Source organism: Solea senegalensis, linkage group LG10 (assembly GCF_019176455.1).
Source record: "Solea senegalensis isolate Sse05_10M linkage group LG10, IFAPA_SoseM_1, whole genome shotgun sequence".
In the NCBI taxonomy this organism is placed as follows: domain Eukaryota; kingdom Metazoa; phylum Chordata; class Actinopteri; order Pleuronectiformes; family Soleidae; genus Solea; species Solea senegalensis.
In genome coordinates this window covers 23,391,376-23,403,410 of record NC_058030.1, presented here as the reverse complement: position 1 = coordinate 23,403,410, position 12,035 = coordinate 23,391,376, and the positions used below count along the sequence as shown (strand labels likewise).

Sequence of the window (12,035 nt, the reverse complement as noted above, 5' to 3'; positions counted from 1 at the left end):
AAATATAATATATGACGACATGTCAGAGGAAGCTGAGCTTCCCTTGCTGTCTTAGAGCAATCGCCACTGAGCATGAGGCTTTAACATCCACAGCCACCAGCAAGTTAAATGATAACACACCACAAATGTCATTCCCAACTGTGGGGAACAAAAGCCAAAGACTCCTTAATCATATCGCTCTCTGGGGTTTGTTTGTGTTGCCTAAATTGCCGCCTGCTACGTCCCTTAACATCCCCCGTGCCATCGTTGCCGCAGCAACGGAAAGCCACAAGAGCGCTAAGAGGGCTTTGGATCTTACTCAGCATGTCTCCTCATCTGCAGCGACTGACGGAAGGGCCGAGCCCAGCAGGTTGGCCGCCGCCCCCCACTCAGATCCTGTCAGCTTGACAGAGGAGCCACAACACTCTCTGCACTGTCACCTCATTCCTCATTTTGAGCCGTCAAGGCAAACACGCTGAGAAAGAAAGGAGTGACAGACAGATACTGTAGGTGTACCTTGGCAGAAAGATGGCATTGTGAAGGAAGTTCTCAAAGATCTTTAAAAAGACGCGATCGTCCTTCTCCCGATCCTTTTCCTCTGGCGTCTTCTGGCAGGCACAGCATTGACGCTTCTCCGCCCCGGACAAGTCTGACTTGGTGGGTTTGGTGATGTCCTCCATGTCTGTGAGTCCTGACGCTGGGATCCGTATCGGGATCTTCAGTTCTGTTTTGAGAGAAAACAACAGTGTTGAGCATATTCTGCTTCATCTCGTGTCTGTATGAAAACATTAGGCTACGTTAGCTGAGGTTAGCACTGGGGAGAGGCGGACCCTGAGAAGACTTCCTGCTGCTCAGAAAACCTGACTGTTCCGCTGTTTGATTGGATAACCACTTCTTGTCCCCACCCGACTTTGTGCTGCTGTTGTATACAAACAAATGCTCCCTCAGTCAGGTCTGTTACTCTTGCTTGACTGAGCTTGTTTTCCAGTGAAGGACGCAGCAAACATTTCCGTTCACAGTTACACACTGCAGCTTTAAACTTCATCAAGAAAAAAATAGACATTTGTTTCCCGAAGTGTTGAATATTTCCTGCCCATATGTTTAAACAGATTTTATAGCTTATTGAGGCCGCACGGTGGATGTCGTGGTTCGCACTCTTGCCTTTGCAGCAAGATGAGGGTTCAAGCTCCGGTTGGAACAAGGTTCTTTCTGTTTTACCCTGTGTGTGTGTGTGTGTGTGTGCGTGGGTTTTCTCCCACAGTCCAAAAACATGCAATATGGGGATTAGGTGAATTGGACACTCTAAATTGACTGTAGGTGTGAGAGTGGATGGTTGTGTCCCCGTGATGGACAGGCAAACTGTCCAGGGTGTGACCACTGACCCGCTGCGACCCTCGTGCGGAGGATAGAGCTGTAGACGATGGATGGATGTAGCTTATCGTTGTGTGTAGAATGACTGAAGCAAACCTTTGGAGCAGTAGTTGTGTTGGTAGAGCTCCCTGTCCTCAGGCTGTTGCTGCCAGCGGACCAGGTAGTAGGTCAGATTGCCGTTGGGAAACACCGGAGGTGACCACTTCACCACCAGCTTAGTTGAAGAGTTGGCAAATGCACGGGCATCTTTTGGCACAGACGGCACTGCAGCGGAGCCAAAGCAACGTAGTATGTTATATTTATAATACTGGCTGTAGAAATGGCTGCATCACTTCTATCTTATATAAAGCTATCGTCAGAGCTTCTGCGTTGTTGTCGTCAGACTTACCGGACGGACGTGTGCGGATGTAGATGATGTCACTCTTTGCCCCAGTACTGTCTTTGTCGTCCACCTGCAGCGTCACGGCCTTCACAAAAATACCATACTGTGTCCAGGGCTTGAGGTGAGGAAGACTGACTTCTGGGTCACTGTTTTTATCCTGAGGAAGATCCACATCCACCATGTGCCAGCTGTTGGAGCCACAGCCATCCTGGCCGTCAAACTCTGTGATGTTCTGGAAAGGCCTGGAAGAAACACGAGTTTTAAAGGTTTCATCTACTCATACTGACATATTCTACATCCTGTTTTGAACTGTTCTGTATTTTATATACATATATATATGTTTAATGTTTTAATTTTCTTTTTTTAATTCTGTTTTTCACTCATCAAGGCATCAAATTAATTCAGCTTTTATATATTTTTTTTTTTATCTTTAATCCAAAAACTGTGTTTTGAAAACTTGGGTGGAGAATGGGTGATTATTGAGCATATACATGTATGTAAGTTTACACATTTCTGTTCTCAATATTATTTATAACATAATGTATATAAAGCTCTTATATTTGATCAGTTGGAAGAAAAAAAAAAGAAAATATCAGCATCATATATCGACCATCAGCTGCAGAGAAAACAACATCGCTGGACCTCGAGCCATAAAGTGAGGTCGTCAAAATCACCACAGTGGGGCTGCAACTTAATCGAGCATGTGATGTTTCCCACTCCTCAAAATGATGATAAGATTTAAAGATTTATTTCTTATATGGAGCAAAAAAATTGAGAAATTAATTCATGGACTAATTGTCGCATCCCGACTACACCAAAACAAAATAGGTTTTTATTTCCAGAAAAGTGTGTAATTATTTTTGACAGAAATGTCAACTTTTTAATTTCTTACATATTAAAAACAAATGTAGAGCTCATTCTATCACTGATGGTGTTCTTGGTACTTACGACTCCTTGTAGTAGACGATGAAGCTGATCAGGTCTCTGTTGTTGGGGTGGTAGCGCTCCCATGACAGTTTGATTGCATGGCTCGTCGTCTCATTCGTCTTGATCTTCAGCGTGTGACTCTCACCTGGTCGGACAGAGCGGGAACCTCAGTGAGACATGTAATCTAACGTCCTAGCTCAAGGTTACAGGGTGGGACAGTGGCAAGCACTGTTGCCTAACAGCAGGAAGGTTTGGGTTCCAAGGTTAAGTGGACACTCTAAATTGAGCGTAGGAGTGAATGTGAGATTGGATGATTGTCTCTGAATGTTGACCCTGTGATGGACTTGCAGTCTTAATGCAGTGGAGAAAGAATGGATGGTTCCAAGTGTCCAAGGTTTTGGAGAACAGTGAAGTTAAGTTGAGGGACTTATACTTGGCCAAAGAGAACAGAGACACTAATTCTGAAGATCTGTCCTCAAGATGACACATAATCATCCGTGTAATGGCCTTTGACATAAAACAATAACACCAGGAAGACACAAACTCTGTCTGGAATAATCTGCTCCAACATTATAACATTTGCTTTCTGACACAGCTGTCTCTTGGTACCAACCTTGAAACTAGCTCAGTCTGCACAATAACATGTTCTCCTGGCAACTGTGTGGCCCCACTCTATCTCCAAAATTCAAATGAGTTGAAGAATGAAGTATTATGGAGGGACACAAAGATGTTGAAGTATAACTGAATACTCACAGCTGGCTCTTTCGCCATTGTTGCGGAAATCGCCCTCCTCTGGCTCCACAGTGATTCCCGTCTTGTCCCACATGGTGTGGATGTCCGACATGCAGAGTTTGGGGTTCAGACGGAAGAAGAGGCGACCGGTGCGTATCGTCAGGTTGTGCTGACTCCAGTCCCACAGGTACTGCAAGTGCTGGTTGTTGATGGCGGAGAACGAGTACATGCTGAGAATGGAAGACCAGTGTTAGCATTTTCTGAGGTGGACTCAGCATATTGCCACACCTCTACTTCTCTGTTTGGTGCATCATGAAGAGAGAGCGGTGCACTGAACACGAGTTATGAGAGGTGTATAGTGATAAACAACAGGGATACATTTTATTTGTCATTGAACACATTTGGTCAACGTATAAATCGATGAAATTACTGTTGTCTTTTAAAAAAACGCTATTCATTTAGATGTTTAGATAAAAATATTTTTGTTTAAACTGTCAGCTGGGCAGAGTTTAAAGCTCTGACACTTGGTGGGATCTTCTCACTCATACTCACTTTACCGGTGTACAATATCATCTACGTCTGTCTTGACATAAAACAAATCACTTCCTAATGTGATTTGTCGCCCGGCAACATGAGATATAAACACCGTCACACTGAGAAACACTGACAATGTGACAGACATTTGTTTATATTTAAATGTTATGCACCACAGTTGTTGTTGTTGTTTTTAAAAAAACACACAGTTTGTGATTGAGGCCCAGTGTGAGGACAGGAAAAAGAAACGGCATCATGTAACCACAGCATTCCTCTGAGTGAAACTTCATCCTGGGTGAAACAACAACGAGAAGGGCAACTGACTTTCCCGTGACCCCTTTGGCCATTTCCAAAAAAAAGAAAAAACGTTCCCTCATATGATATCTATGACTGATGCTGGTATCACAGAGGAACTCACTTATCACTCACTTATCAGAGCCTGTCGCTCTTAAAATGATCATCTAATATCTGGAAAAACAAAACCTAATATGTTTATCAAATCGACAGACAGACAGACAGACATTTGTGCAGCTTCAATTACACGTTGGTGACGACCTCCCTGCGAGTCTGAGGTTTGCTCACGTCCTCTAAGTATTCACAGGCAAAAAAGAAAAAGTTGCAAACAAACAGCGCAGACAAGACATACTTGTCGATGAGTTCCTGCCCATTGATGTAACGCAGACTCTTGAGGAAGGAGAGCGAGCCAAGTGCGTGGGAGTGTCGAATTTTCACGTAACCCGTCACTGTCTGGATCAGCCCCATGAAGCTCTCCAGCTCAGACGCTATGTTATCTGGGGACAGGAGATAAACAGCAAACACAGGCACACAAACACACACACACACACACACACACACACACACACACACACACACACACACACACACACACACACAGAGACAGACAGACAGAAAAACATCAGAGCACAGAAAATAAAACAGCACATCACAAAAGCACATTTAAATATCCACAGAGAATTTCTGCTGCTGTTTTCCTGAAAGTCTACTTCTTACTGCAAATATCCATGAACACTCGCTTTATCATATGCAGTGATTCACTCATATGATCTTATCTTTTTGACATTATTCAAAACTGATATATATATATATATATATATATAGTATACACATATTAGTATTCCTGTAAGGCTGGGCGATATGGCTTATATGTTAAATCCATAATTATAGGGCGATAACACCGCACACAGGTTGTTTCTGTGAAAAGTTTGGTGAGTGACAATACACTGTAAATACACTCTTAATAAAATATCTACTGTTTATTTCTTTTTAATGTTCAATCGGGGCTATTTAAATATGGTCAGTCTGCTATTATATAAATAATAGTGACCTTTTTTAATGACAATTTTGTCATTTTTTTTAACTCAATATATACTGAACACGATTTAATTTACAATATTTGATGTATTTCACAAATGTATTCAATATAATAATAAAAAATAATAAGAATTATGATCAGGCACAGGGAGACAGATTGTAACTGACTCCACTAACATGATGTTTATGTTTGAGGTTTATTTCCACTTTCAAAGCGGTAGATCAGTATAGACCAGTATAGACCATTATAGACTAGTATAGACCATGATAAACCATGATAGACCATGATAGACCACTATAGACCATTATAGACCATTATAGACCATGATAGACCACTATAGACCATTATAGACCATTATAGACCAGTATAGACCATGATAGACCATGATAGACCATCATAGACCATCATAGACCAGTATAGACCATGATAGACTACTGTATTGTGTTGATGGAGTTCAGATAATTGTGTGCATTGTATAACATTTCTGACATTTCTATGATTAATGTATGAGTTATTAAATAATAAACAATAACAGGTCATGATGACCATGTCAGCTGATGAATGTGCTTCAGTGCAGACTCCAGAGCAGCTGTGAGAAGTTGCAGATCTGACCCAGAGTCATAAAGACAATAATTATGTCCAATGACAAAGGTTTCATAATATATTATAGGACACAGAGGGACATTTTAATAGTAAATGGCACTTTTCTTAACTTCTTACTGTCTTAATGACCACAAAGCTGCTTTACACTACAGTTTTGTAATTAACCCCACGTTGGGTGAATGACAAAAGTTAAGCTTTGAAGTTAAGAAAAGTACCATTTACTATTACTCGTACAATTCATTTCATTGTCATTTAGTTATTATGTCAAGACTTTTGAGATGTTGTTACTGTTTCTGTGTCTCCTTTGTAAATTGTTTTCTCTTTGAAACAGTGACATTTGTGTCATCTGTGTTCAGACTTCAGGGACTTTGAGGAGACGTGGCGTGGAAAGCACTGTGCTCCTGCATCGATGCACTCACTTCCACGGCGAATGTTGATGTCCAGATTGCCCTCGATGACCGTGCAGTCCCTCAGGGACTGGGCAGCGTCCACAGAGTCGATGACGTGGGACGTGCAGACCTTGTCGCACAGTCCATTGCAGGAACTGCAGAACATACTGTATACAGTGGAGGCAGAGGGAGGAAGAGAGAGAGAGCGAGAGAGAGATACATGAGAACTCTTAAAGGAAAGAGTCAAACATTTTTCCCCCTCACCCTTAAATAATCCGTCCACTCCCCTCAGCTCTCAAGCATTCCAAGGGATTCAGGCAAATAAATTCACTGTGTGATACAAGGTCACCTCTCACATGGAGAGTATAATCTTTTATGGGCCCTCATCTGAACTCTCCCTTCCGTGAGAGCGTGATTCACTGTGTTGACCTCACACTCAAAGCAGCAAAAAAAAATAAAAATACACAGCAACAGAGTTGTCAGGGAAAAGAAAAAAACTTTATCTTCATGTCAAACAAAGACGATGTCAATAAAGAGGCTGTGAAATGGAGCAGCTCATTCCTCCGAGTCTGTGAAGTCCAAACATGAATCCTTAATGCTCCAACTTTCACTCGTGATCTTAACATGCAAACAAGCACCTCCAGCTTTGAGACCTGCTTTAAGAAAGGAGGAAATATCTTATCTTATCTTATCTTATCTTATCTTATCTTATCTTATCTTATCTTATCTTACGTCACTGAACCCTTTTGCAGGATGCTTCCAATTCTGTGAAGGACTGAGTTCTTCTCACAGATCATTTTCAAGGATGCAACAAATTAAAGAAATGAATAAAACAACAACAACAAAAAAAAACAATTTCCCCCAGGGAATCAATCAAATCAAGTATTTGTGATTCTAATCCTTTGGGAGCTTTTCAGTGATGTCGTCATACACATGGTTCTGTGATGAAGAAAATGAAACAGCAGCACATGTCAAATAAATCTGCATTTCTAGTTACAGCCAAAGTTTTACAACCTCACTGTGTTGAGTAAAGAACATAAAATCTTTGGTCCGATTTTGAATAATGTGATTAATGTATAAATTATTCTTGTATTCCACAAGGAAATCTGTCGTAATTACTGAAATTATGAAGCAGGAATCTGTGTTTTATTAATGTGAATCTGTGAAGTTTTATATGTGGATTTATTTCATTACACCTGATTTGTGATTTATATAATGCTTGTCTGATGTCTGTTTCTAAACTTACCGATTAGTCTCGTTGCGTGTGAAGCCAGACGGGCAGTCGAACATACACTCTCCCCTGTGGATGACAAAGTGGTTTTCACCGGGCAGGTGCACCTGCGAGCACAGATCCATGGTGATGCAGCGCCAGCCCTCAAACTTGTAAGTCCCCGCGGGACAGTCTAGGACACAGCGGTCTTCATGGAAATAGTGGAGGCAGGCGGAGCAGGCTGTGTCGCTGTTGGGTTCAGTGCAGCCGCCCAAACACTGGCTGTGGCAACACTCGCCCTTGTCTGTGCAGGCCAGGGCACAGTGAGCTGGACATACTGGAGGAGACGAGGAGGGGGAGGAGGAGGAGGAGGAGGAGGTCAGTGACAGTTTACACAGCTGGACACTGAAACAACAACATTAAGAACGATAATGAAAAAGTCAAAAAAGCTGTTCGAGCACAGATTATGGCCCACATCCGTCCTAAGTGATCCAATCTATGACAACATGGGATTGGATCTGGCTTCTCCCGCCCTGTGTTCAAATACATGCTGATGTCACGACTTATCAGAAGAACGTAAATGAGGTTTTTGAAGAGTCTGATTGGACAGATTTGTTTTTCTCTGCGAGAAGCTTGAGTGATTAAAAGCTCGACTCATGCTACTGTGACATGAGAGAAGATGTTTATGTGACGATGATCACTGTAAATGTTGTGACACATAAATTAACGTCAAAAAGTCAAAAATATTGTGATTACACAGCCGGTCAGTGGAGGTCAGCTGAGGGGGCGGGCTCTAATCCATCCTGAGGTCAGACTGCAGTCGTGCAGCTCAGGACTGTGGTCACGTGTGACCTCAAATCACCCCTGAATTACTGGGTGATGTGTACATGATTGGATCACTCGCAGACAGACAGATGTTACCAGGTTTGAACAGGAAAAGAAATGTGGAAAATAACATTTTCCAATAATATTTATCAATATTAATTATCAATATTCCTTACTCGCTAACAGGCCAGAGAAGAAAAGTAAACACAGTAGGTCATGTGTATGTACAATCCCCAGCTACACCCACTCACTCTAACGCAATCCATGACAACATCTTTGCCACATGTGCTCCCGACGTTCAGTTTATGTTAGAACCTCCGAAAGAAAGTCGTGTTTACTCCTGAGGTCATAGTTTGTGAAGGGTTTGTACTGGACTCAATTATACAGAAATATGTTTGCAATATCCACGTCCAAAACACTGCAGATGTGTAAATACACCACACATATGCTTTGAAATGGAATCACCAGCCACGATGCAAATGTTCTGTGACATTTCAAAATCTGTAAACACCAGAATTTGGGGTTTTGACGGTGGGTCAGAGGTAGAGCAAATTGTCATACAGGTGGAAGGTTGTGGGTTTGATTGCCACTAGTCTACATGCTTATGTGTTCTTAGGCAAGACACTTAAGCACAAGTTGCTCCTAACAGCATGAAAGATGGGTGATATAATAACATATATATATATGTACATATATACATATATACACATATGTATATATATATATGTATATATATATATGTATATATATATATATATATATATATATATATATATATATATATATATATATATATATATATATATATATATACATATAAGATACAGGCCATTTAGCAGTTTTAGAATTGGCTGAGGTGCAAAACTACATCTGGTGTATCAGCACAGGGTTGGTTTTTAGTAATAAAGCAGGCGTTTTATTGCTTAAAATCACCAACAAGAACATCATATTTACTCTTACTAGTAAAAAAAACAAACAATGAATGCATATTATACTAATTTCTCCTCATAGTCAAAACAAGTTCTCATCAGTAACACAGTATTTTCTAATTACTGGGCGCAGCAAACATTTATCTTGCAGATCCTGCAGAATAACATTAGTGTATCAGCCTTTATCTCAGCGTAATTACATCTTTCCAAATCCGGCAGTGAGACACAAGAAAATCAGATCAGTGCTTGCTGATTGTTTTACCAAGCCACGGATGACAATTCTAGACGGAAGCACTTCAGCAGAAGCAAATGTGAAGCGAACAAAAGCACTTACTGAACCCTGAGAGTTAGAAGAGCACCTGGACTTGGAGAAGTCTCTCTGTCTCACTAGAGTTGCTGTGGGAAACCGTGAACTCAGCGTGTTAATGTTTCTTTTGGGACGTGTGTCACATTAATCATCTGTGTCGTCACTGCAGCGTCGTTACAAACACGGCATGGGAGTAAACAAACTGCTGCCCCACACGACCTTGTGTAGTTTGTATACTGGGGTCTTAACTGTTTACTATTTATTACAAGGGTCTTTGTTATTGCTGCGAGACAAATGTCCCCACAGGGGCAGTAAAACTCAAATGAAGTGAAATAAGAGGCACAGCACTCCGGGCTCCTAAGCAACCGCCTCCTGGTGCGAAGCTAGAGCTGGAAGGAAATGCATGTGTGTGTGTGTGTGTGTGCGCACAGAGACACAATCTCACACACTCAGACAAAAGCAAACTGACACACATGTCACCACTTTCTTCCGTCCCTGTCATGGTTGACATGACCTCAGCCATCTTCACTGATGAGCGGACGCGCGTCTGACGTGCACGTGCCGAGTGTTTGTTTGTGCCACAGAGAGAAAAGGATGTTGTTTATTTCTGTGAATCAGGGAAGGAAAATGAAGCCCAGCTGCTCAGCTCATCTCATGATGAATATTCCATGTGTGAGGTTGAGACAGAACATGCCGCGTGCAGAGCAAACGACTCGTCTTCCTCACGCCTGACAGTTCCTCACATTCAGTCAGAGGTGGAATGGCCTGTTTGGAACATTCCTTCATGAGTCTTTGACAAAAGAAATAAAGCAAACATCTCCTTGGAGGACAAAACATTTCCTCAAGAAACCGAAATTCTCAAAAACCTCATTCAGCTGGAGCCGACCCAAAATGCTTTTATTTATTCCCGAGGTGCAGCACTGCAGTGGCTCAGGGTTTTCCAATGATAGTGTCCTGATAAGACGGGGTGTTTTACTATATGACCTTTGCTTGTTATGCTTTATATATAGCTTTACACAACATACAGTGTGTGTGTGGGGGGGAGGGGCTGCTGGTAAAGTCCAGCTGTAAGGGAAGAATGAGCTGTTCAGTAGTGAGTGGATGATATGAGCTCAAAATCATCACAATATTCCAATCATGATGTAGCAATAACGTTTTTGTGTGGTTATATTATTTCAAAATAAAAGGTGGTTTTTTTTTATTTACAATATGTTCACAATAAAAACTCATTTATAATGTTAAATAAAAACTGCTAATGTCAGAAACACACATCTAAAGCAGTGGACTGCATGAAATTGACTGGGAGGCCACACAGACCTCTGCCATACAGTCAGAAAGAAAGAAGTGGTAAAATATGATTTACACATTAAATGCACAAAATAGTGCACAAATGGTAAAGTTTTTTTTTGTTTTTTTTTAATTAAAAAAAGCAATGACATACCAACATATACAGGGTCTCACAGAACAGCTGTGATGTATAATAATAATACTAATAACGATGCAGACATGTTTTCAGCAGGCACACACACACACACACACACACACACACACACACACACACACAGAAACATTTTCTTGGAATCCTACCAAAAGGGGGCAGCCAAGGCAAACTGTAATGAGTCTTATTGGAGAAGGGTTCTTCCCTCTGAATTTAACAGATTCCTCAATGAAGAGAAATTCCAAACATGCATGCATTCTGCCAGAAATAAGCGTGGGGGGGGGGACCTGCTGCCTTAAATCCATATAAGTCAACCGGGTTTTACTTGTACAACCAAACAACCCGCGGTATCAAGGATACAATCCTCTATTTATAGCCGCTCCTAATGCAACCCTATTTCCACACTGTGGCTCTCTGCAGATAGCTATGCTATGCAGGGCTTTGTGGGATTCAGAGGAAAGGGACGACCTAACAAGGGGCTCCTCTTAAGACAAGTCGTCATCATCCTTGGAGTGACATGTCACTCGATCCAGGCAAGAATAAATGACAAGCATCCTCAGCGCATCGGTATTTTGGACTCTGTTTAAGCACATGCTCGATTACAAACAAAAACCTTCTCTGCGAGTCTCACGGCTGAAAGAGGTTCATGATTTTGTCCCTCATGAAACACAAATCCAGATTTTTCAGCCACATATTTTGTTTGTTTCTCTTTTTAAAAGTTAGTTAGTTAGTTCGTTTTTTTTGTCCATATTTAAAACCAAGTTTAACTTATTTACTGTATTTATTTTTTTTCAACTTTCACTCAGTCCTTAATTACCCGACACTTAATCACTATGGAAACTTTTTTTTATTGTGGTGAAGATTGTGGCCATATTTCCCTCCATCTGATTAAATATAACAGTTTAATGACTAGAAATTATACAAAACATTGCATTTATGGTCTGTCTGTGTGAACTGAAGTGCACTTCTATTTTTTGCTATGAGTCTTTATACATTTTATAGATTTTAAATGGATGCAATTTTATGTACCTTTGATAATTGTTTTCAAGGGAAAAGTGCAGTATAAATAAAATGCA

At 41.1% G+C, this 12,035-nt stretch overlaps 1 protein-coding gene across 2 annotated transcripts in view; it reads right to left on the bottom strand.

Annotated features, from left to right (window-relative positions):
• Window positions 1-12,035, bottom strand: part of igf1ra (insulin-like growth factor 1a receptor) — an 89,986-nt gene that overhangs the window by 19,392 nt on the left and 58,559 nt on the right. For both annotated transcript variants that reach the window (XM_044035572.1, XM_044035573.1), the window contains 8 exons: window positions 7,497-7,797; window positions 6,281-6,417; window positions 4,572-4,716; window positions 3,413-3,621; window positions 2,681-2,804; window positions 1,739-1,974; window positions 1,447-1,614; window positions 496-703 (listed from right to left, as the gene is read on the bottom strand). In XM_044035572.1, the coding sequence (XP_043891507.1) occupies window positions 496-703; window positions 1,447-1,614; window positions 1,739-1,974; window positions 2,681-2,804; window positions 3,413-3,621; window positions 4,572-4,716; window positions 6,281-6,417; window positions 7,497-7,797 (1,528 nt within the window). The remainder of the gene's footprint in view (window positions 1-495; window positions 704-1,446; window positions 1,615-1,738; window positions 1,975-2,680; window positions 2,805-3,412; window positions 3,622-4,571; window positions 4,717-6,280; window positions 6,418-7,496; window positions 7,798-12,035) is intronic.